This window comes from Carassius carassius, chromosome 1 (genome assembly GCF_963082965.1).
Source record: "Carassius carassius chromosome 1, fCarCar2.1, whole genome shotgun sequence".
In the NCBI taxonomy this organism is placed as follows: Eukaryota; Metazoa; Chordata; class Actinopteri; order Cypriniformes; family Cyprinidae; genus Carassius; species Carassius carassius.
In genome coordinates, this window is record NC_081755.1 from 51,297,324 (window position 1) to 51,322,836 (window position 25,513).

The 25,513-nt window shown below is 41.0% G+C and overlaps 2 protein-coding genes across 3 annotated transcripts in view; both read right to left on the bottom strand.

The window, feature by feature from the left end:
* The window catches only part of LOC132161191 (zinc finger protein 135-like), a 76,234-nt gene extending 59,937 nt beyond the window's left edge, over positions 1–16,297 (bottom strand). Inside the window, exons 1-2 of the mRNA XM_059571106.1 lie at positions 15,544–16,297; positions 7,849–8,016 (exon numbers count right to left, since the gene is read on the bottom strand). Coding sequence (XP_059427089.1) covers positions 7,849–8,016; positions 15,544–16,264 — 889 coding nt within the window. The 5' untranslated portion in view covers positions 16,265–16,297. The remainder of the gene's footprint in view (positions 1–7,848; positions 8,017–15,543) is intronic.
* The window catches only part of LOC132160987 (gastrula zinc finger protein XlCGF46.1-like), a 103,533-nt gene that overhangs the window by 61,532 nt on the left and 16,488 nt on the right, over positions 1–25,513 (bottom strand). For both annotated transcript variants that reach the window (XM_059570867.1, XM_059570789.1), the window contains exons 3-4: positions 5,802–6,661; positions 5,481–5,606 (exon numbers count right to left, since the gene is read on the bottom strand). The gene's annotated coding sequence lies outside the window, so the exon portion shown is untranslated. The remainder of the gene's footprint in view (positions 1–5,480; positions 5,607–5,801; positions 6,662–25,513) is intronic.

A 25,513-nucleotide genomic window follows, 5' to 3' on the forward strand; every position in this document is an offset into this window, starting at 1 on the left:
ATAACCGATCAAACAGTCTTTTGGAGAGATTTATTTTAAATTCTGGGATATGTATTCCAACTGCCAGACAATCCTGTTTGTTCTTGGATCTGTGTAAATTTTTAAATAATTATAATAACTGTTTCTTATGTAAATGCTTTTTTTAACTCCCACTTCCTCCATTCTCTTTTCTTTTCCATTATATTAATATCAACCTTTTTTTTTGGAAACAGCCATGGTGGAATACTACTAACTGAACTGACCATGGTGAAATCTAAGGTTTCCATTTCATATTCCCTCACTCTCATTTCCCTTGTCCATCCAAACCCAAGCCCCTGAAACTTGGAATACTCCCAACATTCCTGTATTGTTTCTTTTGCTGGGTTTTCTTTCCCACTTCCTTTTAATCTGATCCAATACGCCATCGTTTCTCTCTTCAACTTCAGTGGCATCTCTCCTGCTTCTATGAGTATAGCATTAATGGGGGGTTTCTTAACAGCTCCGATGCATACAAGTACTGCTCTATATTGTAATTTATTAATTTTTCCCAATATTGTTTTTGCCACTGCTCCATAAACTACACAACCATAATCTATTGATGACCTCAGGCAAGCCCTATAGATATTAATTTAATGACTGCCTGTCTGCACCCCAGTCACATCCAGCCACAGCTCTCAGAAGGTTTATAAAATTTTTGCATTTAGTTTCCAAGTGCTTTATATGTGTTTTCCATGTACACCTACTATCAAACCATAGTCCCAAGTACTTAAATTCATTTAATTTTGCCATTGGCTGCTCATATAATGTTAACCTTTCACCATGGCACTTGTGCTTCTTTGTAAACATCATATAACAAGATTTTCTTGTCGACATCTTGAATCCCCACTTATATGACCACATTTCTACTTCCCTAAGTGCTTTCCTTACACAGGAGACCTGTGTAAGAACACTGCCATCATCCTCCTCCAGCTCCAGAAGACCTGTGTAAGAACACTGCACTCAACCTCCTCCAGCTCCAGGAGACCTGTGTGAGAACACTGCCCTCAACCTCCTCCAGCTCCAAGAGACCAGTGTAAAAACACTGCCCTCAACCTCCTCCAGCTCCAGGAGACCTGTGTGAGAACACTGCACTCAACCTCCTCCAGCTCCAGGAGAACTGTGTGAGAACACTGCCCTCATCTTCCTCCAGCTCCAGGAGACCTGTGTAAGAACACTGCACTCAACCTCCTCCAGCTCCAGGAGACCTGTGTGAGAACACTGCACTCATCCTCCTCCAGCTCCAGACCTGTGTGAGAACACTGCACTCATCCTCCTCCAGCTCCAGGAGACCAGTGTAAGATCACTGCACTCAGCCTCCTCCAGCTCCAGACCTGTGTGAGAACACTGCCCTCAACCTCCTCCAGCTCCAGGAGACCTGTGTAAGATCACTGCCCTCAACCTCCACCAGCTCCAGGAGACATGTGTGAGAACACTGCCCTCAACCTCCTCCAGCTCCAGGAGACCCAAGCCCAACTGGATGTTGTGCTCACGATCAATAATCGCATCTCTGCATTCGACTAATCTGCAGAAATCCCACTCGCTGTGAAATGGGAGCGACCAGACAACAGAGCATTCTGCATGTTCTCAAAGCCTCCTCTAGAGGCTACGTTCGCAATTCAAACAATGATTTGTAAAAATAATAGGGGTGACCCCGAATAGTCAACGAATTGATGCTTTGATTCAAGGAGCCTGATTCGACTTCCAATCTAACAGTCAAATATTTGTGGGGTGTTATTGATTATGCCATTTTGACTATATGGGGGAGCTGAAATGTCTGATTTCACATAGAACTACCGGTTTTCTCCCGATATGTTAATATACAGCATTTTATGATAAAGCGGTAACAATCTGAAAAGAAAGAAGCTTCAAATGAATATTTTAAAGTGCGTGAATATATCCAACCACCCCTATAGATTTATGTTCAGTTTCCATAATCCGTGACCGACAGAGGAGCATCTTGGCGCAGGGATTTAAAACTTTACCAAGACTCAAACTGACACAGACAGAGATAGATTTTTCGACCAGGTAGGGTACAAGTAATTTCAAAACATTTCAGCCGGTGTACATATATCGTGGATATATTATTTACCTGATATAAGATGCATTTGGTTTTGAGTCGGTACAGTCAATACAGTCAAAAATCTGGGTGTTATATTAGACAGCAACTTGTCTTTTGAAAATCATATTTCCAATGTTACAAAAACTGCATTCTTTCATCTTAGAAACATTGCCAAGCTACGAAACGTGTTACCCGTTTACCCGTTACCCGCTAGTTCATGCATTCATGAGTCCTTACCAGGTCAAAAAAATATGATCATATTACCCCAATTTTACAGTCTCTGCACTGGCTACCTATTACCGGAAAGCAGGTTCTGTCAGCTCTTAAATCTCCATTACACGTGTCCCTGCAAACACTTTGAAGCGGCATGAGCTGGATTTCAACCATGTTTGCACCGTGGTGGAGTCTGACCAGAGTGTAACAGGGTGAATGGGGATTGTAAGTTCTGCAACTAGGAGTTTGGAAAGTTGAGAACCACAAAGAGCTGCACATAACTCCAGACGGGGTATGGACTGCTGCTTGCGAGGAGTGACTCTAGACCTGGCAGCCATAAAGGCAACTTCCAACTTGTCCCTCTTTACTCTCTGTCCACAGGTAAGCCACTGAACCATATGCCTATTCTGAAGCATCACAGAAGACATGAATCTCATGCCTACAGGACGGATGATCCATCTTTGAGCTGAAGTAACACCTGGCCAGAGACATCTCATCTAGTCCGGTCAACTCTTTCTCCCATTCACACCACAAGGTAAAGATGCTTGTGGGTTTTACTTGGGACTTGGAGCCATAACGACTGTCTCTCCTCTTGGTTGATGAGTCAGGAGCATAAGTAACTGTTCTAGAAGTATCATCCTGAACTTGAAGCTCGTACTCCAACCAATCCGCAAAGTCAAGAAGAGTAGGGACTGTTATTCTTGATGGGTGAACATACCTCTTGCAACTCGTCCTAAGCTTGTGTGGAATTTTGCCTTGTAGCCGGGACACATGGACCAACCACATTCAAATTCAGCTGCTCCTTCTGACCCTAGCTGCTCTAGCATACTCACTTATGAACTTACAAGGAGGACAAAAAGCTTCAATGCTTAAAAATCTTCTGACCTGATGTTGGGACTTTCCTAAACTTCAGCAATATTCCAAAAAACAAGCTTGTGTGGTTGACCATACATCGTTTTCAGAGCTCGCATGGTATCTGTGTAGGGTCTCACAGAATTACAGTAAGAATCAGCTACCAAGGACCTGGTATTTGAAATGTTCAGTTGCATCTGCTGGGAGAAGGTTCTCCAGTGCCATCCGCAGTCTCAAAAACTGTTTCGGGTCTGCTGACGTTAAGACGGGTATGGTAGGTGCTGGTCCCTGGTAAATCCTCTCTTGCATTTGTACCATTTTAGCTCTAGGTGTAATCTTAGGTTGCTGTGGTAGGTGGATTTCTCTCTTCTCTGGATAATGCCTGTGTATGAATTGAGGGTTGTCGTCAGAGTAATGAACAGCTTCAGCAGTCTGTGATGACCTCCTTGGGGTAGCACAATAGCTCTCACTAGCATGTGTGTTTTCTAACCTGGGTGAATCTGCCTTGTCAGCTGCTCACACTGGACAGATATGTGCTGGAAAACATCCCCAGAACATGCTGAAGGCTCCCTCTGGGTAACTGATTAATGCTGGCTGTGTGTCCGTTGGGGGTTCTTAGTACGAGGATGGCACTGGGGTCACTGAGCGACGAGGAGTCTCTATTCCTGTTGTGATCTGCTGGATCTCCTGCTTTAATGTAGCATTCCTTTAGGCCTTGTAGTGCAGACAAGATCTCGGGTACGATGTGGCAATGTAGCTCCCCACTGTCTCTCTTCATGTCTCTCCACATAGACTTAATGTCAGATAGCTGTTGGGCTTGAAGTTGAAGCTCATCCTTCTCTGATTGTGTATCTGTCTCTTGCCATTCATCTTGAAGAAGCAGATCACCTGCATATGAGTGCTGGCTCTTTGGAGGTGATGATCTCGATACATACTCTGGCATGGGTGGAGCTTCCTCTACTCCGGCTTGATCCAGATGTGCAGTTGGTACTGCTCTCTTCACATTGCCTGATCCAGGGACTTGATAATCTGCCAAATGTGTATGTGGCCTTATTTGTCATCAAGGGCGAACAACAGGAGGATCTGGCTTGGAATTGTATGTCATCTCTCTGCTGTGATTCACCAATCTGGCTCGAAGGACCATTTGAAATATAGGGAGTTCGGAAGTGCACTATTTGGATGGGTATGAAACACAGCAGGTAGTCAGTTAGGACTGAATGAGCCAACTCTTAACTGAAGAGGCACCAAGCAATGTCTAGGTTCCCTTTAGTTTACTGGAGAATTTTGAGTATACATGTGTGGTTCTGCAATAATTAAACAAGAAAATAAATTTACTGATATATACATACAGGTGTTACAAAAATATAAACACATCCATTTGAACAATGAAACACTAATCAAATGAACATAGCAATAACATTAAGTATTCTGAACAGGTCTTAGTGTTTATTATTTGAATACCCACAAGAGAGTGCTATTAGCATGTGAATTAATACAAGCATGCGACAAACATGATAATCGTTTTAAGCAGGATAATAATCATCTCCAAATAGCCGTACATACAGCAATAATGGTGTGCTATATAAACATCTCGTACTGAATCAGAACGTAGTAATACTTAGAAATACACTAAATAGGAAGAATAATACAGTCAGGATGGTCCTAATCGACAGCTCTTATGAACTGGAAAAAATGGATGATTTCTCAGTCACAGAAAATATATATAATCTACACTCAGTTTTCCACATGCACGCACACAGTAACCCGATATAAACCACAACTTAATGGCAATTCAGTGTGGATTTATAAGTATTAAAAGTCTGAAAATGGCAGACTTTCCACTCTCACACGAGTGACGCAGCTGCTCTTCACTTCTTCAGAAGCACGGGATGATGTGGTAGCATCGAGCACTCTGATTGGTTGGGATTATCTGGGACATTTCACATCCAGGTCTTTTGTACAAACACAGCTCATTGGCATTTAAAGGAACCTGCACTGAAACCACTCACTGTGAACAGAGCTGTTTTTGACAGGGTAAAAATTGTCTCTACAATTGAGAAATTTAATCTAAAGTATGTTATAGACTTTTTATTAAGACCCTAAAGAGTCATAACAACTTATGGAAAATGGGCATCTGATTATCCCTTTAAAATGTGAGTCTCAAGGTATCCTTTACACACAAAAAAAACTTTCCACACTGAGAGCAGGTTCAGTTCAGTTCATTTCATTTATTCCCCAAAGGCAATTTGGTTGCAGCAATCAAAATTTCACATAAACAACACAGCACAACTGTGAAAAAGATAACAGTAACTCAATATATGTTCTGTACAACATGCACATCAATGTTTTGTCCACATGAAATAACCTTAGTTTCCACAAGCAATACAATCTTTGCTGCCCCCTCTTACACAAAACCTCAGTAATGGGAGAAAATTAAAATGTGTTATCCAACACAGTTGGGGTGCTCCGATCAGTCAGTAAAGCCGGTTCTCTAATCAGCGGTAAATTCCATCAGGTGCGTGATTTCACATAGAGCAGCTGTTACTACACAGAGCCGTTGTTAACTGAGAAAAAATAAACGCTGAAAATGAACGTGGATTTGATTCCCGATCGGCGCACCCCTACAACACAGTGCCCAAATACTTGTACTGTTAAACACTCTCTATACATACTCCATTAATGCTTGTTTGCTTATACTAAATAGATTTCATCCAAGAGTTAAAATCAATAGTCATCTCCTTAGTTTTAGAAACATTAAATGCACAAAATGTAAGATTACAATATCCCAAAACCACTAGAAGTGTTATATATTTTGCTGACTTGTGTACTTACATCATCCCGAATGTTTCAAAGAAAGTTTAAAACTAGTTACACGGACAGTGGCCATAGTCTCATTGTGTCATCTTCATTTCCCCTCCATTTCTGGTTTTGTTTTGTAGAAAACATGGAAACACCAAAGACACTTTAATGTTGTGCATTTTAATAGACCGGTGATGACCGCACCGAGTAGCATTATAACAGGACTTTCAAACGTATCTAGTATGATAAAACAGCGCTGCTTTTCCTCTCATACGCAAGATTAGAAGCAGCGGAAGCAATCAACTGTGGCATAATAAAAGCTTTCAAACTATACATGTGTCACGTTTGTTCACTGGCCTTGTTTCTCTTAGACGGCTTATTTTGAATACACGCCCTCCAGTGGTGAAAAATTACATATTGTGCCTTTACAGTATGTTTCAAGAAAGCATTCTGACACCACATAATAAAATCATAATCCACAGGGCCAAACATGGAGTCGTCCTCAATCAATAAGCTAACGATTACGGAATTATCAGCAAATTTTATAATATGCCTATTTCTATAACTATTCTTACAGCCTTTGTGTACAAGATAAATAATAAGGGGGAGAGGACACATCCTTGAGGTGATCCAGTTGATGACAGTCATTCAGAAAAACAGTCATTTACTTTAACTCCCCAAGGTGAAAGGCTTTTATGAAGAGTGGGTTACCAAATGAACCTTGCAGTGTCTTATCTGTGTAAAAGTTTTACCAAACTGAGAGCAAGTGAAAGACTTTTACCCAGTATGAATTAACATGTGCCTCTTAAGGCTTGATTTATATGTAAAACACTTTCCACACTGAGAGCAGCTGAAAGGATTTTCTGAAGTGTGAGTTACCAAATGAGTCTTAAGGTCTTGTTTCAGTGTAAAACTCTTTCCACACTGAGAGCAGCTGAAAGACTTTATCCCAGCATGAATTAACATGTGCCTTTTAAGATTATGGTTACATATGAAACTCTTTCCACAATGAGAGCAGCTGAAAGGCTTTATTCCAGTATGAATTATCATGTGGTTCTTAAGGCCTACTTTAGATGTAAAACTCTTTCCACACTGAGAGCAGCTGAAAGGATTTTCTGAAGTGTGAGTTACCAAATGAGTCTTAAGGTCTCGTTTCAGTGTAAAACTCTTTCCACACTGAGAGCAGCTGAAAGACTTTATCCCAGCATGAATTAACATGTGCCTTTTAAGATTATGGTTACATATGAAACTCTTTCCACACTGAGAGCAGCTGAAAAGCTTTATTCCAGTATGTATAAACATGTGATCCTTTAAGGATACTTTCCGTATAAAACTCTTTCCACACTGAGAGCAGCTGAAAAGCTTTATTCCAGTATGAATAAACATGTGAACCTTTAAGGATACTTTCCGTATAAAACTCTTTCCACACTGAGAGCAGCTGAAAGGCTTTATCCCAGTATGAATAAACATGTGCTTCTCAAGGCTTTCTTTGCGTGTAAAAGTGTTTCCACACTGAGAGCAGCTGAAAGGCTTTATTCCAGTATGAATAAACATGTGATCCTTTAAGCTAGCTTTCAGTGTAAAACTCTTTCCACACTGAGAGCAACTGAAAGGCTTTATCCCAGTATGAATTAACATGTGCTTCTCAAGGCTTTCTTTCCGTGTAAAACTCTTTCCACACTGAGAGCAGCTGAAAGGCTTTATTCCAGTATGAATTATCATGTGATCCTGTAAGCTAGCTTTCCGTGTAAAACTCTTTCCACACTGAGAGCAGCTGAAAGGCTTTATTCCAGTATGAATAAACATGTGATCCTGTAAGCTAGCTTTCCGTGTAAAACTCTTTCCACACTGAGAGCAACTGAAAGGCTTTAATCCAGTATGAATAAACATGTGAGTCTTAAGATTACTGTTACGTATGAAACTCTGTCCACACTGAGAACAGCTGAAAGGCCTTTTGACTTCTGTTGTTTTAATCCTGCAACTCACTGATTTTTCTCCATTGACGACATTATCTTTCTGATCCTGATATTCCTCCTCCACCTCATTCAGATCTTGCCTTTCTTCTTTCATTAGGTCTATAAAAAAGAATGAAAATCAAATGGATAAATTTGTAAAATAAGAGGATCAAATATTTGTGTACGGAAACGATATCAAAACTGTCCTTTCTTAACGGAGTGCAATGAAAATAACTAAAATCACTGCATTAAGCTGACAGGTCAATAGATGGTGATATCACTTTGTAGAGAAACACTACACACTGACAGCTCTAGCAAACAAAGTTTGTTCTTTGATTACTTTCTTTAATTTAACAATTTAAATAACATATTACATTCATATAATTGGGAGAAACAATGTTTAGTTTGGTCACTAATTCACACACACATAAAACACTGAACACTTTGAGACAAATAAAATCTGACTGAACTTGAATAATTACACATCACAGATCACTGATTGGGTCAATCTCACGAATCTGTTGAAACGCCATGGCACTAATTATTTTAAATATTAAACATGCAATTTAGTAACATATTAAAACATCATAATAAAGACAACACCATTCTCTACCTTACACACAGAGTTTTTCAACATAGGAAATTAATTATTTTTGCATTTTATTGCATTTTCTGCTGAATTTCTCATTACCGCAATGCCTCTAGCTATGTCTGAACTCATGTTGTAATTTAAACAAATTAGAATTAAAATATTCTGAAAAAATTAAAATGGATATTCTGCTAAATTCTTTTCACACTACAGAAAAATGACAGACTGAATATTCATGTATAATATTAACGATACAATAGTCGAAAAAATAAAGTGCCCATGACTGATGAACTCATCCTCCGCAACATTTTTAAAGGGCCATTTATACACTTTTTTTTTTTTTTAAGATAAATCTTGATTTTAAAGTATGCAACACGTGGCAGAACCTTCAAAATAGTACCTGCAAGTAGGCAGGATCTCTTCATATTGTTCAAGTTAAAAATTATCTTGTCAAAAAGTGTACGCGACAAATTGTAAAACTACCCGTTTCAGCAATATCACATCACATTTTGAAAAATGTTACATTCAAAAATTTCATATACTTCATTGATGTCTGATTATATACATTGAATAAAAAATATGGCTACATTTTTGTTTTGAAAGTTGATCTGCATTCAAAATGCCCACTAAAAGAGTTGCGCGATAACGTGCATCATCACTACAACACACCCTTTACGGCATTAGTTCTGGCTTTTGTTCACACAGGACTCATTCTGGGACTGAACCTGGATGGTATGGGGGGGGGTTGCATGAGTGCATGTGGCATGGGCAGCTTACACATCTGGAAAGGCACCATCAATGCTGAAAGGTATATACAAGTTCTAGAACAACATATGCTCCCATCCAGACGTCATCTCTTTCAGGGAAGACCTTGCATTTTCCAACATGACAATGCCAGACCACATACTGCATCAATTACAACATCATGGCTGCGTAGGAGGAGGATCTGGGTACTGAAATGGCCTGCCCGTAACCGCAACAAAGATGTGACAGCCACACCACTGAATTAATATAATTAATATTTATTACCAGATCTAGGGGTTTACAGAATACAAAATGCAGACAACGATCGATCCCAAAACGAGGCAACCCGAGGCCAACCGGAGATGATGTCAACTCTCCGTGCCTCCCTCATTGCATGAAACCACGATATTTATCTCCACCTCCTAATGGGAGTCAGGTGTCCTGTATCTCTGCGGCCGCCTGCAACACAAGGAAAAAACAAAACCAAATACCAAGAAAGGAACACACCCATACCCATAACACCTCCCCCCTTAAGAGAGAGGATCCTTACAAGAGGACCTCTAAAATGTGAAAATTAGGTATTCATTAAGTTACAAAAGGTCTAAACATAACCACTAAACCTAAATAGGTCACAGTCGCCTTGCCCAACTCACACTTAGCCAAGTTGACTGTGAGCCTAGCCTCTACCAAACGCTCAAACAGTGTTCGAATGCGTAAAAGATGCTGCTCCCACGTGTCATTATATACCACAACATCATCCAAGTTATTAAGAGTCTCAGAATTTTTAAGCCGGGGCTGCAGCATACAATCCTCAGGTACTTTAACATCCTCAACCACTTCCACAGACGAAGCTACAGCCACCGCTACATGAGCCTTCTCGGACACCAACAAACGGGAATAAAAGGATTTTAACAAGTTAACATGGCACAACTGTGTGCGTCTTTTGCGCCCAGGTGTTGAGATCAAGTAATTTTGGTTACCAACTTGACGTACCACAGTATATGGACCTGAAAACTTGGCACAGAAAGGAGAAGCAGGAAGAGGCAACAAAGCCAACACCTGATCCCCTGGACAAAACACACGAGTCTCTGTATGTCGATCAAACAACCGCTTCATCTTCTTTTGTTTGTTAAACAAGGTCTTTTGCCATTTGACCAGCTAGGAGTAAACGTCGTCTAAAGCTGTCAACATATTGTAACAAACTCTGAGGTGGGTCAGGGCCTTTTTTCAGTCCATCATGAAGAACAGCCAATGGTCCACGCACTTTATGACCAAAGACCAACGCATTTGGACTAAAACCTAGACTATCCTGAACCACCTCCCGAGCTGCCAACAACAACCAGGGCAAACCATCCTCCCAATCACGCTTCAATTCCACACAATAGGCCCGAAGCAAAGACTTCAATGTCTGGTGGAAGCGTTCCAGAGCCCCCTGACTCTGTGGATGGTAAGCACTAGAATGATTGCACTTCACACCAAGCTGCCGCAAAACTTCCTGAAACATATGAGAAGTAAAATTTGATCCTTGGTCGCTTTGAACAACCCTAGGATTCCCAAACACAGAAATAAACTGTGTCAACGCCTTAATTGAACGAGTAGTGATTGAGCGAAGAGCATAGGCAGCAGGGTATCTAGTACTCTGGCACATGACTGTAAGCAAATAAGCATTACCTGATTTAGAAGGGGGTAATGGACCCACACAATCAACAATCAAATGCTGAAATGGTGGTTCAATCGCTGGTATTGGATACAGCGGTGCTGGTTTTAGACCCTGGTTCGGCTTCCCTGTAAGCTGACAGGTTTCACAAGTTTTAATATACTTCCGAACATCTCTTTTCATACGAGGCCAATAAAAGTAGCACAACAGATGATTATAAGTTTTGTTAACTCCAAAATGACCCGCAGCGTCGCCATGTGCAGTACGTAAAACGGTGTCTTGAAGAGATATTGGCACAACCACCTGAATACAGGCCTCACCCAAGGGTACTTCACTACCAGATAGCCATTTCCTTAACAGGATCTCATCCTCAATGAAAAAAACACTTGCTGCACTCGCTACCTCTTCAGTGGACAATGTGGCAGAAAACATTTCCTTCAAGGTGGCATCCTCCTGTTGCGCCACCACCAAATCCTGCTGAGAAACAGAAGGTAAAAGATACGAAAACCCAGGAATCATTCTCTTTTCACAATCAGATTTGAACTCTAAATCCTGATTTTCACACACATTCTTACTCATTGCCCGCGTAACAGCACAAGTCACAAACACTTCAGAAAACTGTTGATCAACATCAGCTTGTGCTGGTAAGGAAGGAGAATCTGTTACAATAGGAGGAGGTGGTACATCCCTCCAGACACGCCCCCCAGCCAAATTATTACCTAGAATAACCGAGATGCCCTCCACTGGCAGAGAAGGTCTCACGCCTACAGTAACCTGACCATTGACCAAGTCTGACTCAAGTACAATTGAGTGCAATGGAACAGGCAGAACTTGTAACCCAATTCCTTTTATTAACACCTCATTGCCAGTACTGGAACTCTCAGAAAAAGACAAAACAGACTCTAAAATAAAAGTCTCAGAAGCTCCAGTGTCTCTAAGGATTTTAACGGGAACTTTTTCATCACTTCCAACCAGAGACACAAAGCCGTCAGTAATGAAAGGAGCATAACTCAACTTTTCTTCATTACCTGACACCAAACTTTCTCGAATACCGGCTACATCAACATCAGGAACAGCCAATTCAATAACTGAAGACACAGCAAGAGCAGATTTTGGGTCAGATTTAGAACGGTTCACTTTTGCTTTAAGAGCTGGGCAATCTTTTTTCCAGTGTCCTTTATTCAAACAATAAGCACACTGATCACTTCTATCAACCAAACTTCCCTGAATTTTCTCAAGTTTCACATTAACAGGCAAAAAAAATGAGTCTCCATAGGAGCACTTTCCACAGAGCCATGTAAACGACGCCAATGATTTTTTTTAACATCTCTATGAGTCAACACATATTCATCACCAAGGACAGCTGCTGCCTCTACATTCTGAGTGATACGCTCGGTTATGAAAATAGCCACATTTTCAGGTAAAGTGTTTTTAAACTGTTCCAACAATAATAATTCATAGAGTGAATCAAAATCATCTGCCTGTGAAACAGAGCACCAACGATCAAACTGAATCCTTAACTCTCTTGCAAACTCCGTGAAAGACTGCTGCGTACCTTTTCGTAAAGTCCGAAACCGTTGCCTGTAAGCTTCCGGAACTAACTCATATGCCTTCAGCACCACGTCCTTTACCCTACTATAAACTTGACTGCCGCGAACACTAAGTGTCGAGTAGGCTTTTTGAGCTTTACCACAAAACACACACTGTAAAAGTAGCGTTCGCTCACAATCTTCCCATCCCATTAGATCAGCCAACCGTTCAAAAAGAGTAAAGAAAGTATCCAAGTCGTCCTCATCAAATTTCGGCATGAGGTTAAGAAAACGAGAAGCATCAAAACCTTTTGGAGCTGGACTAACTGAGGCCTGCAGATTCCCTGAATGACATCCCAACTTACCTTCTTTAATCAGAGCAAACCTTTGAGATTCAATATCCAGCTTACGCAGCTCAACTTCTTGACTTATTCTATTCTTCTCCATCTCCAAGAGCAACAACGCCTTCTGCTCTTCAAACGACAGAGATGAAAGTGTACACACAGGAACATCCTTTTCTCCTTGATCTCCAGTCACCCCTGATTCAGATACAACAAGAATGCCCAAATCAATAAGGGCAGTTTTAACAACAAATACCACTCCCTCTTTTAAACTCTTTTCTTTAGTGGTAAGGCTGATTTCATACTTTTCTGCTACTTCCAATAACTGTTCCTTAGAAAGCTTATAAAAGTTCTCCTCAGTGGGATGCTCAAAAAACTCATCTAATAACGTAGTCATCTTAAAAAGCACAATCAACCTCTAGAACATAATTTTAAACGTCAGCTCTTTTCAAACTTCTCACATTTAATGACTTTCCCCTCTACCTACATAAAACACTACCTCAACCCTAAGCTTCGTGCTTCCACCAAGAGCTAAGTGACTTTAAGCACTCGAATACCATCAGTACAGACTACTCTCGGATAAACCAGAGAGAGACTGGTACAGTGGCAGTGCCCTCAGCCCAGCGTCAGCACAAAAACAACAAACTAAAATAATAAAGGGTCAACGCAAGCGTTGCTTCAGCCTAACAAGGGAAAAGTCACCCATATGAGAAGACAATCAATCAATTTAATCCTCGCTATAAATCTCACGCAACTTTAACGGAGACTACCAAACAACGTACATACACCACCCAAAATTGTCATAAACAACCTTCATACATGTACATCGACAACCGGTCTCAACTGCCTTCATCAGTCAAACAAACAAATGCCAAACAAGAGTAAAACATATGTCTACCTCCGCAGCATTTCAATATCGCATTACAAACGTAGGTTAGGTGAAAATCAAACTCACCTACCTCACTTTCCTCTCATGTAAATGAGTGGCAAACAATTGCGATGAACAATCGACAAAGAGCAGTGACTAACCAACTTACACATCGATCTGTCCGCACACTCTCCTGCAAACAGCTGAACTGCTGAAAATACCAACAGGTGCTTCTAATTACCAAACACGTATCCCGGATGAGCCCCCAATTTGTTACGGCCAGCTCGTAACAGCAACAAAGATGTGACAGCCACACAACTGAATTAATATAATTAATATTTATTACAAGATCTAGGGGTTTACAGAATACAAAATGCAGACAACGATCACACCCATACCCATAACACAGTCCAGATCCTTCACCCATAGAAAACATTTGGCGCATCATAAAGAGGAAGATGCGACAAAGAAGATCTAAGACAGTTGAGCAACTAGAAGCCTGTATTAGACAAGAATGAGACAACATTCCTATTCCTAAACTTGAGCAACTTGTCTCCTCAGTCCCCAGATGTTTGCAGACTGTTATAAAAAGAAGAGGGGATGCCACACAGTGGTAAACATGGCCTTGTACCAACTTTTTTGAGATGTGTTGATGCCATGAAATTTAAAATCTTTTTCCCTTAAAATTATATTTTTTTCAGTTTAAACAATTGATGTCATCTATGCTGTATTCTGAATAAAATATTGAAATTTGAAACTTATTATTTGATTACTTCCACATTGCATTCTGTTTTTAATCACAATTTCTACAGTGTCCCAACTTTTTTGGGATCGGGTTTGTACATTCCTAGTAGCAAGACTGACTTCAAACAGGCGAAAGTTTGCCAATATCACCCTTTCTGTACATAAAGTACATAATTATCAAATACAATTACTGTAATTTACCAAAAGTTTTTTTTTTGGTTGCTGTACATTCCTAGTGACCAGACACACAGCACACAAATATTTTCATTAAAAACTAATTTATCAAAATTCACCTAATTCTCTTTTTTCATGTTCTAAAGGTTGTAGTACACTCGTAGTGGCTTTTGATTCTACAGCAAATTATTTATATTCACATTTATTCATTTATTATTTATATGTGTATACTGGTATATATGGTTTATGAGGACACAAGTGTGTACAATGTCATGGGTACTACAACATAAATATGGTTTATGAGGACACCTCCTGTGTCCCAGTAAAACAAAAGGCTTCAAAAAAAAAATGTTTTTTTTTTTAAACATAATTGTGTACTGTACTGCATATATAAAGGAAGGTATTGGCAAAATCCCACCTGTAGTAAATCACTTTGAGTTATACATGCCTTACAGTTTGGCAATGTTTTATATTAAATGTTAGAAGTCATGTTAGTTAAAATACATTGGACGTTTTAAACCCAATCGGTGAAATTGTCAGATGATCCCAGCTTTCTCTGGTTTAAATGTTGCTACCATACACTTTGGCTGTTTTTAAATAATATATTAACGTTGATATAAAGTTGTTGCATGATGTTAAAACTAATCGTGGTCGTGGTATCTTTGTAGGACTGATGACTAGAGTAGTGGCACACGAAAGCAAATGTCTGGCGAACACTGAACCTAAAACGAACTTTACCACGCTGGTTTCTACTACTAGCGTAAAAATACACTACAGTCTCCCAGGCTTGGAGTTCAATACAGTTTCTTGATTTTGAAAAAGCAAAAATAATGTCTAATTAAAGTAATAATTAAATCTTGTCAGTGCATTTACATTTCCATAAGAATTTTAAAACATCAATTTAAGACAATTTAATGATAGTTAACGTCTTATTTTTGCATAAAGGATTTGTTTATGTACCAAAAATATTATTTAAAGATGAATGCAGAATAAACACCAACCTCCTTGTTCTTCATGTTTTATTCTCCTGGCTCCTTGCGTTTTATTCTCTCGGTCTCTGGTTATTCTCTGGGTTTCTGGCTCCTCGGGTTTTATTGGCCGGGTTTCTGGCTCCTCGGGTTTTATTGGCCGGGTTTCTGGCTCCTCGGGTTTTATTGGCCGGGTTTCTGGCTCCTCGGGTTTTATCCGCCGGGTTTCTGGCTCCTCGGGTTTTATTCGCCGGGTTTCTGGCTCCTCGGGTTTTATTCGCCGGGTTTCTGGCTCCTCGGGTTTTATTCTCCGGGTTTCTGGCTCCTCGGGTTTTATTCTCCGGGTTTCTGGCTCCTCGTGTTTTATTCTCCGGGTTTCTGGCTCCCCGTGGTTTATTCTCCAGGTCTTGTGCTCCTCGGGTTTTATTCGCCGGGTTTCTGGCTCCTCAGGTTTTATTCTCCGGGTTTTTGGCTCCTCGGGTTTTATTCTCCGGGTTTTCGGCTCCTCGGGTTCTATTCTCCAGGTTTCTGGTTCCTCGGGTTTTATTCTCCCGGTTTCTGGCTCCTCAGGTTTTATTCTCCCGGTTTCTGGCTCCTCAGGTTTTATTCTCCAGGTTTCTGGTTCCTCAGGTTTTATTCTCCAGGTTTCTGGTTCCTCAGGTTTTATTCTCCAGGTTTCTGTTTCCTCGTGTTTTATTCTCCAGGTTTCTGGTTCACTCGTGTTCTCTTTACTCTCCTCTTTAACAAACATCATCGTCACAGCAGCAGATCTCAGTTCAGATGATACTCCTCCTGTTGAAAAAATTCATAAAAATTTATTTTTTAAAGAGATAAATCACAAAATATTTCTTCCATGTTTTAATTTTAATAGCAAATCCCCTTTATTTACCAAAAATAAAATGTTTAAATTTCATAAATTAAAAGACAAATTAAATTTGGGTGAAACTTGTTTACTGTTTTTTCATAATTATATAACTTGTAGAAAAACTTCAAACACAATTGTAAATAAGTATAAAGAATGCCATTGGTTTTATTTTTATTGATAAAAAGTTTTTTAATTTTAATTATTTTTACTGACACGAATACTAAAATACTACGAATACTGACATTTTGGTACCGTGACAACACTAGTGGATGTTTTCATCCATGAACATAACTAAAGGGTAGTGAATTTGCCCACAGTGTATTGTTAAGTTTTTTTTTTATTCAATTTACCCAAAATGTGTCAAAATAAGATGTCACCAAAATCATTCCATTTGCTGAAACACAGAGAAAGTTGGTGGCCAAAATATGACTCAACACTACCCCCTAGTCAAAGCATAAGGGTTAACCCATTCAAAGTGCACATACACAGCAGTGAACTGTTGGGTCCTTGCTCAAGGGGACCTCAGTCGTGGTACCGATGCCCCGACATTTGAACCCACAACACTAGGGTTAGGAGTCAAACTCTCTAACCACTAGGCCACGAGAAACAAAGGCGATATGCAAAAATAAATTAATCAAAAGACGTCGCTAGTTACTCCCATTGGGAATGTTGTAGCTGGTCTCCAGATAACTTTTCATATCATTGCACTACATGTATTAAGATACCATAAACGGGCCGGGCGAGGCTAATAGCCTCGAGCCAGTAGCACCTCGGCCAGAATAGCACAGGGTTTCCACAGTTGAGCCTGAAGCACCACTGCGCGTCACTAAAACACACCCTTTACACACCTCTCAGGAACAACGTCACGTAACCTCATTTCACCAACAAACAGAATTTATCAGAAAACTAATATGAAATAAGTCATTGGAACTAGTGCAATCTCACACGAACATGATAAAAGCAGCCGTTTGTTTGAATGCTTTGATAAATAATCAAATTCAAAAGCATTGTTGTTTTACAATAGAATATGTGATACATTGATTATAATGAATTCATTTATCAGGACTCAATTAATCATACACAAATACACTTATTTATATTTTATTTATTCATTTTTAACACTTATGAAAATAGCCTGCTTATGAAACTTGATAAAATGACAGATAAAATGAAACTCGAAACTTGATCGAGTGGCGCCGATACAGGATGGCTGCCTCCGTGACGTGCTCTGCAGTTGTTTTTGTGTTTTTGTTAGTTTGTCCTGTCTTTAGTTATATTCCTGCAATCAGTTTCACCAGGGACGAATTGCTGGATATTCGGCAACACACATCTCCCGATATTTCACCGGTTTTCGACTATTCTGATGTTTTGCTAGACATTCTTGTCGGAGGAGCAGCGGCGCTGATCAAGCGCTTCAGGACGCGCAGGCGGGGAAAGCGAGCGGGAGCGCTCGTGAGACTCAGAAAACGCGGATTTCGAACGCCGTTGCCTAGCATCCATCTGGCAAATCTCCGCTCTCTTCCCAACAAAACGGACAAACTGCTTCTGCTCTCTCGGACAAATAAAGATTTCTCTCACTCTGCTGCTCTGTGTTTCACGGAAACTTGGCTGAATGACACCATACCGGACAGCGCGCTCCATCTGCCGGACTTTCAGCTGTTTAGAGCGGATCGCGACGCAGAATCAACGGGGAAATTGCGCGGCGGCGGGACATGCTTTTACATCAATGAACGGTGGTGTACAGATGTAACTGTGTTAAAGAAGACGTGCTGCTCAAATCTCGAAACGCTCTTCATTAACTGCAAGCCGTTCTATTCGCCGCGGGAGTTTCACTCGCTCATTCTGGTTAGTGTTTACATCCCTCCTCAAGCGCACGTGAGCTCAGCTTTACAGAAACTCGCTGAGCAGATCACAGAGATAGAACAACAACACCCAGACTCTGTTTTAATCATTCTTGGGGACTTTAATAAAGCCAATCTCTCCCGTGAACTGCCAAAATACAGACAGCATGTTACTTGTCCCACAAGAGACAGTAATATATTGGATCACTGTTACACAACAATAAAGGATGCATTTCACTCTGTTCCACGAGCAGCTTTGGGACGTTCTGATCACCTTCTGGTTCATCTTATACCGACCTACAGGCATAAACTAAAATCAGCTAAACCTGTATTAAGGACTGTAAAAAGATGGACTAATGAAGCAGAGCAGGATTTACAATCTTGTTTTGACCTCACTGATTGGAGTGTTTTTGAAGCTGCTTCCACCGATCTGGATGAACTCACAGAGACCGTAACATCATATATCAGTTTCTGTGAGGATATGTGTATTCCTACCAAGACTCAACTAAATTACAACAATGACAAACCGTGGTTCACTGCAAAACTCAGAGAGCTCCGTCAGGCCAAAGAATATGCTTACAGGAAGGGGGACAATGTCTTGTATAAACAGGCTAAATACACACTGGAAAAGGAGATCAGAGTGGCAAAGAGGAATTATTCTGAAAAAATAAGGACTCAGTTCACTTCGAACGACTCCGCATCAGTGTGGAAAAGTCTAAAGAAGATCACCAATTACAAGACACCACCCCCCAGCACTGTGGAGAATCAACGACTGGCAGACGATCTGAACGAGTTTTACTGCAGGTTTGAAAGAACACCCATCACCTGCCCTGAACACCTCTCCACACAACCATTCACACCAATAACAACTCCTGCAACCAACCCTGAATGCCTCTCCAAACAACCGTTCACACCATTAACAGCTCCTGCAACCCATCCTGAACACCTCTCCAATCAAGCACTCTCACCATTCACACCTCCTGCATCCCCCCTCTCCCCCACACCTGCAATACAGATCAGCGAGGATGCGGTGCGCCAGGTCTTCCGGAAGCAGAAAAGGAAAAAAGCACCAGGCCCAGATTGCGTTACACCAGCCTGTCTGAAATCCTGTGCTGACCAGCTGGCCCCCATCTTAACAAAGATCTTCAACAGATCGCTGGAGCTGTGCGAAGTCCCGTCATGCTTAAAACGCTCCACCATCATCCCCATCCCCAAGAAACCCAAAATTACAGGACTAAATGACTACAGGCCTGTGGCTTTAACATCCGTAGTCATGAAGTCATTTGAAAAACTGGTGCTGGCTCACCTGAAGGACATCACTGGACCCTTGCTGGATCCTCTTCAGTTTGCCTACAGAGCAAACAGGTCTGTGGACGATGCAGTAAACATTGGACTGCATTATGTTCTGCAACACCTAGACAGACCGGGGACCTATGTGAGGATCCTGTTTGTGGACTTCAGCTCGGCTTTTAACACGATCATGCCAAACCTCCTCATGCCCAAACTAACTCAGCTCTCCGTGCCCACCTCCGTCTGTCAGTGGATCAACAGCTTCCTGACAGACAGGCAGCAGCTAGTGAGGCTGGGAAAATACACATCCAGCACCCGTACAATCAGCACCGGAGCTCCCCAGGGCTGCGTTCTCTCCCCACTGCTCTTCTCCCTGTACACTAACGATTGCACATCTAAGGACCCCTCTGTCAAGCTCCTGAAGTTTGCAGATGACACCACACTCATCGGCCTCATTCAGGACGGTGACGAGTCTGCTTACAGGCAGGAGGTTAAAGAGCTGGCTGTCTGGTGCACTCTCAACAACCTGGAGCTTAACACGCTCAAAACAGTGGAGATGATCGTGGACTTCAGGAGAAACCCCCCTGCACTCCCCGCACTCACCATCATGAACAGCACTGTGACTGCAGTGGAGTCATTCAGGTTCCTGGGCACCACTATCTCTCAGGACCTGAAGTGGGACATTCACATTGACTCCATTGTGAAAAAGGCCCAGCAGAGGTTGTACTTCCTTCGCCAGCTGAGGAAGTTTAACCTGCCACAGGATCTGCTGAAACAGTTCTACTCCACCATCATCGAATCCATCCTCTGCACTTCAGTAACTGTCTGGTTCAGCTCAGCTTCTAAATCTGACCTCAGAAGACTACAGAGGGTAGTCCGGACTGCTGAGCGAATCATCGGTTCAACTCTCCCATCTATTCAAGAACTGTACTTATCCAGAGTGAGCAAAAGGGCTGTTAAAATCACTCTGGACTCCTCACATCCAGCACACTCCCTCTTTGAACTGTTGCCATCTGGTCGACGCTACAGAGCACTGAGCACCAGGACGACCAGACACAGGAACAGTTTCTTCCCTCAGGCAATCCATCTTATGAACAGCTGATACACACTGAACACACTACACTTTATATTTATATACACATACACTTAATTTATCTAACACACATACTTAGTATACACTTACATTTTGCACATAATATACATGTACATACATAACTGCATTTTTGTAATATACCTGCCTACAATTGTCAATTTGTATATTGTCATTCCTTATCTACTTATTTGTATTTTTATATTCTTTTATTATGTGTTTTATGTTCTGTCGCTGTCATTCTGTTGTACTGCGGAGCTTCTGTCACGAAAACAAATTCCTCGTATGTGTAAACATACCTGGCAATAAAGCTCATTCTGATTCTGATTCTTATTCAGTCGAGTCTGTTTCAGTTTATTTGTAGTCACAGTAGCCTGTACGTCACATTTAGAATGAATGATAATATCTCTATTTTAATAAAAGCTCCCAAACAAAAACATTATTATATTTTTGATGACATATGCTATGTGGAGCTAAACTCTCGAGACGGGACTTATGACAGATAGAATATGTTACTAGATAAATACACAATTGTGATAGAGAATAAGAAGCTGACGTCTGATTTTTCCTGGTTGGATTTACCATGTTTACTATGGTAACATTAATGTTTAGCGTGCACAGTCTTTTACATCGCTTATAAATATTTCTGCCTTCTTTAGTGATTATAATCCACTAGTTATTTTCAAGATCAAGTTATTTCAAACACTCGCTGCTGACTGAAAGTGAGTTTTGAGCTCAACTTATTGAAAAAAAGTCTTTAATGCTGGTGTTATAGCTGCTATCTTTCTAAAATGATCCTCAGCGCTGATGCTCTCCAGACTCAGAGAAACTCCACCTTTGTTCATGACCACTCCTCTAGCCCCAGCTGGCCCGCTTTTGCCCAAGGTTTTCGTCGGGCAAAAAACCCTTGCCGTTGGCTCCGAGGAAGCCCCGACGAGGCACGATCAAGAAGTGACAGTGGAAACGCTACTTTTCAGATAAAAATATTAATATTTAATAAGTGTGAAAAATATTAAAAAGCGTCAAAAAATCTAATATTTAAATATATATTTCAAAATATATTTATATTATATAAAATATGTTCTTCTATTTGAAGATAAGATATTTAGACATAAAATATATTTATTAATATATTTCATCTGTGACTTCTGTATGTGGAGGTTTGTAGTACATTGCTAGAGTCTCGACTGACTTAATACAGGTGACATTTTGCCAAGTTATTAAGAACACAGTTAAGTGCCACGCTCAACTATTTACCTCAATCACCGTCTTTAAACAAGTACACTAACTTTCCAAGTGTTGCAGCTCACATTCAGTAAGTCAGTTTTCATTTACTACAACCTTGTAAAATCATTCATGTCAAAGAACGATCGGGGATTGTTTACGCTGGAATTTGCAGACGGTCCCTTACACTATGCGATTATCCATAGATATACAGAACTTGAAACTAACTTTATTGCACAAACAGATTTGATCTGCCTAAGAAAAATCTCGAAAAAAGAATTATGATATCAATGAAATCGCAGCAGCAATAACTGATATTGGTTCGCATTCATTCTCCTCACAGATCACGAGACTAACAGCAACATTATCACTGCAAACATCGAAACCATCATTTACATAAACATACAAAAACATAAAATCGCTCAGTTCTTAATGAACTCCGTGTGTTTTCCTCACATAGAGCTACTTACTGCCTGCTGCTGCTCTAAATGTCGAAGTCAGAAAACACAAACAGCTTACTCGATGAAAACAAGACAGAAACGAGCTCGTGTACTGTTCAAACATACAGTGTAAAGTGTGTTTTCCAGTTGTTTAAAGATGAGAAATACCGTGAACTGCTCTCCTCTCCTCAGAAGATCGCTGCAGCTGCGTCAGAAAGCTTTGATGACTCTTAGTTCACGGTTTCTGCTGAAAGTGATTTGTTCCTCAGCTCTCACTGAATCCAGGACTGCAGCCGTTGAGCTCAAGTAGAACAAAAAAAGGGGAGCTTCTTCTTCTTCTCTTATTTAATGGCGGACTGCAACCAAGATTAAGGTGCATACAGCCACCTACTGTACTGGAGTATGTATAATCATGTCATTTTACAAATTCAGATTCTATTCCACAACCCTGAGTCTTTTAAAATGTGCCTTCCTGGTGATTCTTATTTCATCTCCCTCTCCTTCTAGTCCCAGTATACCTACCAGATTCCACTCCCGCCCTGTCTCCTGAACCTTATTAAACACCTGTCTTTCCACCTCATTCAATTTACAGTACAATATTAAATGTTCAACATTTACTTTAACCCCACAATTTTCATAGTTCAAAGTCAAAGTATCTTTATTTGTCTCCCCAAAGAGAAATTCGTTTTGGATATAGGGAAATTGCTACAAAAATGTTTTTCAACAAAGACAAAAACAGATACAGGTTTAAAACGGTTAAAAGACAAAAAAGTCATAGTTCTTACTATTCCTTTTCCCCATTAAAAATAATGTGCCATTCAGCCCTGTGTGATCCACTCTCAGTCTTGTCATTACAATTTCCTCTCTGCTGGTCTTTTCCATGTAATTCTTTATACTTACAGTTTTTTGTATTTTATAATATCTCCTACTTTCCTGTCTTCCTCCCACCATTTCTGCTATATTTCAAGTCCTTTCTCCTTAACCACTGCTTTATCTTCACCTTTTCCTAGTGGAAATTGTAATTATTATTTCGTTTAGCAGCGCCTCTTTAGCCAGTTTGTCTGCTTTCTCGTTCCCTTTAACCCCTTCATGTGCTGGCACCCAGCAAAACTGTACATCTATGCCACCCCGATGTAATCTAAATAAACTGAGAAAAAGTTATATTAGTAGATCTTCTCTTACCGATGTCATTGACTGAATACTTTTAATGACAGCTAAAGAGTCTGTGCATAGTACATCCCTATCAGGTCTGACCTCTTCAACCCACTGCAGTGCAATAATGGCTGCCACTATTTCTGCTGTATATACAGATAACCGATCAAACAGTCTTTTGGAGAGATTTATTTTAAATTCTGGGATATGTATTCCAACTGCCACACAATCCTGTTTGTTCTTGGTTCTGTCTGTGTAAATTTTTTAATAATTATAATAACCGTTTCTTATGTAAATGCTTTTTTTAACTCCCACTTCCTCCATTCTCTTTTCTTTTCCATTATATTAATATCAACCTTTATTTTTGGAAACAGCCATGGTGGAATACTACTAACTGAAACCACCGTGGTGAAAATCTAAGGTTTCCATTTCATATTCCCTCACTCTCATTTCCCTTGTCCATCCAAACCCAAGCCCCTGAAACTTGGAATACTCCCAACATTCCTGTATTGTTTCTGTTGCTGGGTTTTCTTCCTTTTAATCTGATCCAATATGCCATCGTTTCTCTCTTCTTAACTTCAGTGGCATCTCGCCTGCTTCTATGAGTATAGCATTAATGGGGGTTGTCTTAACAGCTCCGATGCATACAAGTACTGCTCTATATTGTAATCTATTAATTTTTCCCAATATTGTTTTTGCCGCTGCTTAATTTAATGACTGCCTGTCTGCACCCCAGTCACATCCAGCCACAGCTCTCAGAAGGTTTATAACTTTTTTGCATGTAGTTTCCAAGTGCTTTATATGTGTTTTCCATGTACACCTACTATCAAACCATAGTCCCAGGTAGTTAAATTCATTTACTTTTGCCATTGGCTGCTCATATAATGTTAACCTTTCACCATGGTACTTGCGCATCTTTGTAAACATCATATAACAAGATTTTCTTGTCGACATCTTGAATCCCCACTTATATGACCACATTTCTACTTCCCTAAATGCTTTCCTTACACAGGAGACCTGTGTGAGAACACTGCCCTCAACCTCCTCCAGCTCCAGCAGACCTATGTGATAACACTGCACTGAACCTCATCCACCTCCAGGAGACCTGTGTAAGATCACAGCCCTCAACCTCCTCCAGCTCCAGCAGACCTATGTGATAACACTGCACTGAACCTCATCCACCTCCAGGAGACCTGTGTGAGAACACTGCAGTGTTATCACACAGGTCTCCTGGAGCTGGAGGAGGCTGAGTGCAGTGTTCTTACACAGGTCTCCTGGAGCTGAAGGAGGTTTAGTGCAGTGTTATCACACAGGTCTCCTGGAGCTGGAGGAGGTTGAGGGCAGTGTTCTCACACAGGTTTCCTTGAGCTGGAGGAGGTTGAGGGCAGTGTTCTCACACAGGTCTCCTGGAGCTGGAAGAGGTTGAGTGCAGTGATCTTCTACAGGTCTCCTGGAGCTGGAGGAGGATGAGTGCAGTGGTCTTTCACAGGTCTCCTGGAGCTGGAGGAGGATGAGTGCAGTGATCCTACACAGGTCTGGAGCTGGAGGAGGATGAGTGCAGTGATCCTACACAGGTCTGGAGCTGGAGGAGGATGAGTGCAGTGATCTTCTACAGGTCTCCTGGAGCTGGAGGAGGATAAGTGTAGTGTTCTCACACAGGTCTCCTGGAGCTAGAGGAGGTTGAGTGCAGTGTTATCACACAGGTCTGCTGGAGCTGGAGGAGGTTGGGGGCTGTGATCTTACACGGGTCTCCTGGAGCTGGAGGAGTTGAGGGCAGTGTTCTCACACAGGTTTCCTGGAGCTGGAGGAGGTTGAGTGCAGTGATCCTACACAGGTCTGGAGCTGGAGGAGGATGAGTGCAGTGATCTTACACAGGTCTCCTGGAGCTGGAGGAGGATGAGTGCAGTGATCTTCTACAAGTCTCCTGGAGCTGGAGGAGGATAAGTGTAGTGTTCTCACACAGGTCTCCTGGAGATGGAGGAGTTGAGGGCAGTGTTCTCACACAGGTTTTCTTGAGCTGGAGGAGGTTGAGGGCAGTGTTATCACACAGGTCTGCTTGAGCTGGAGGAGGTTGAGTGCAGTGTTATCACACAGGTCTGCT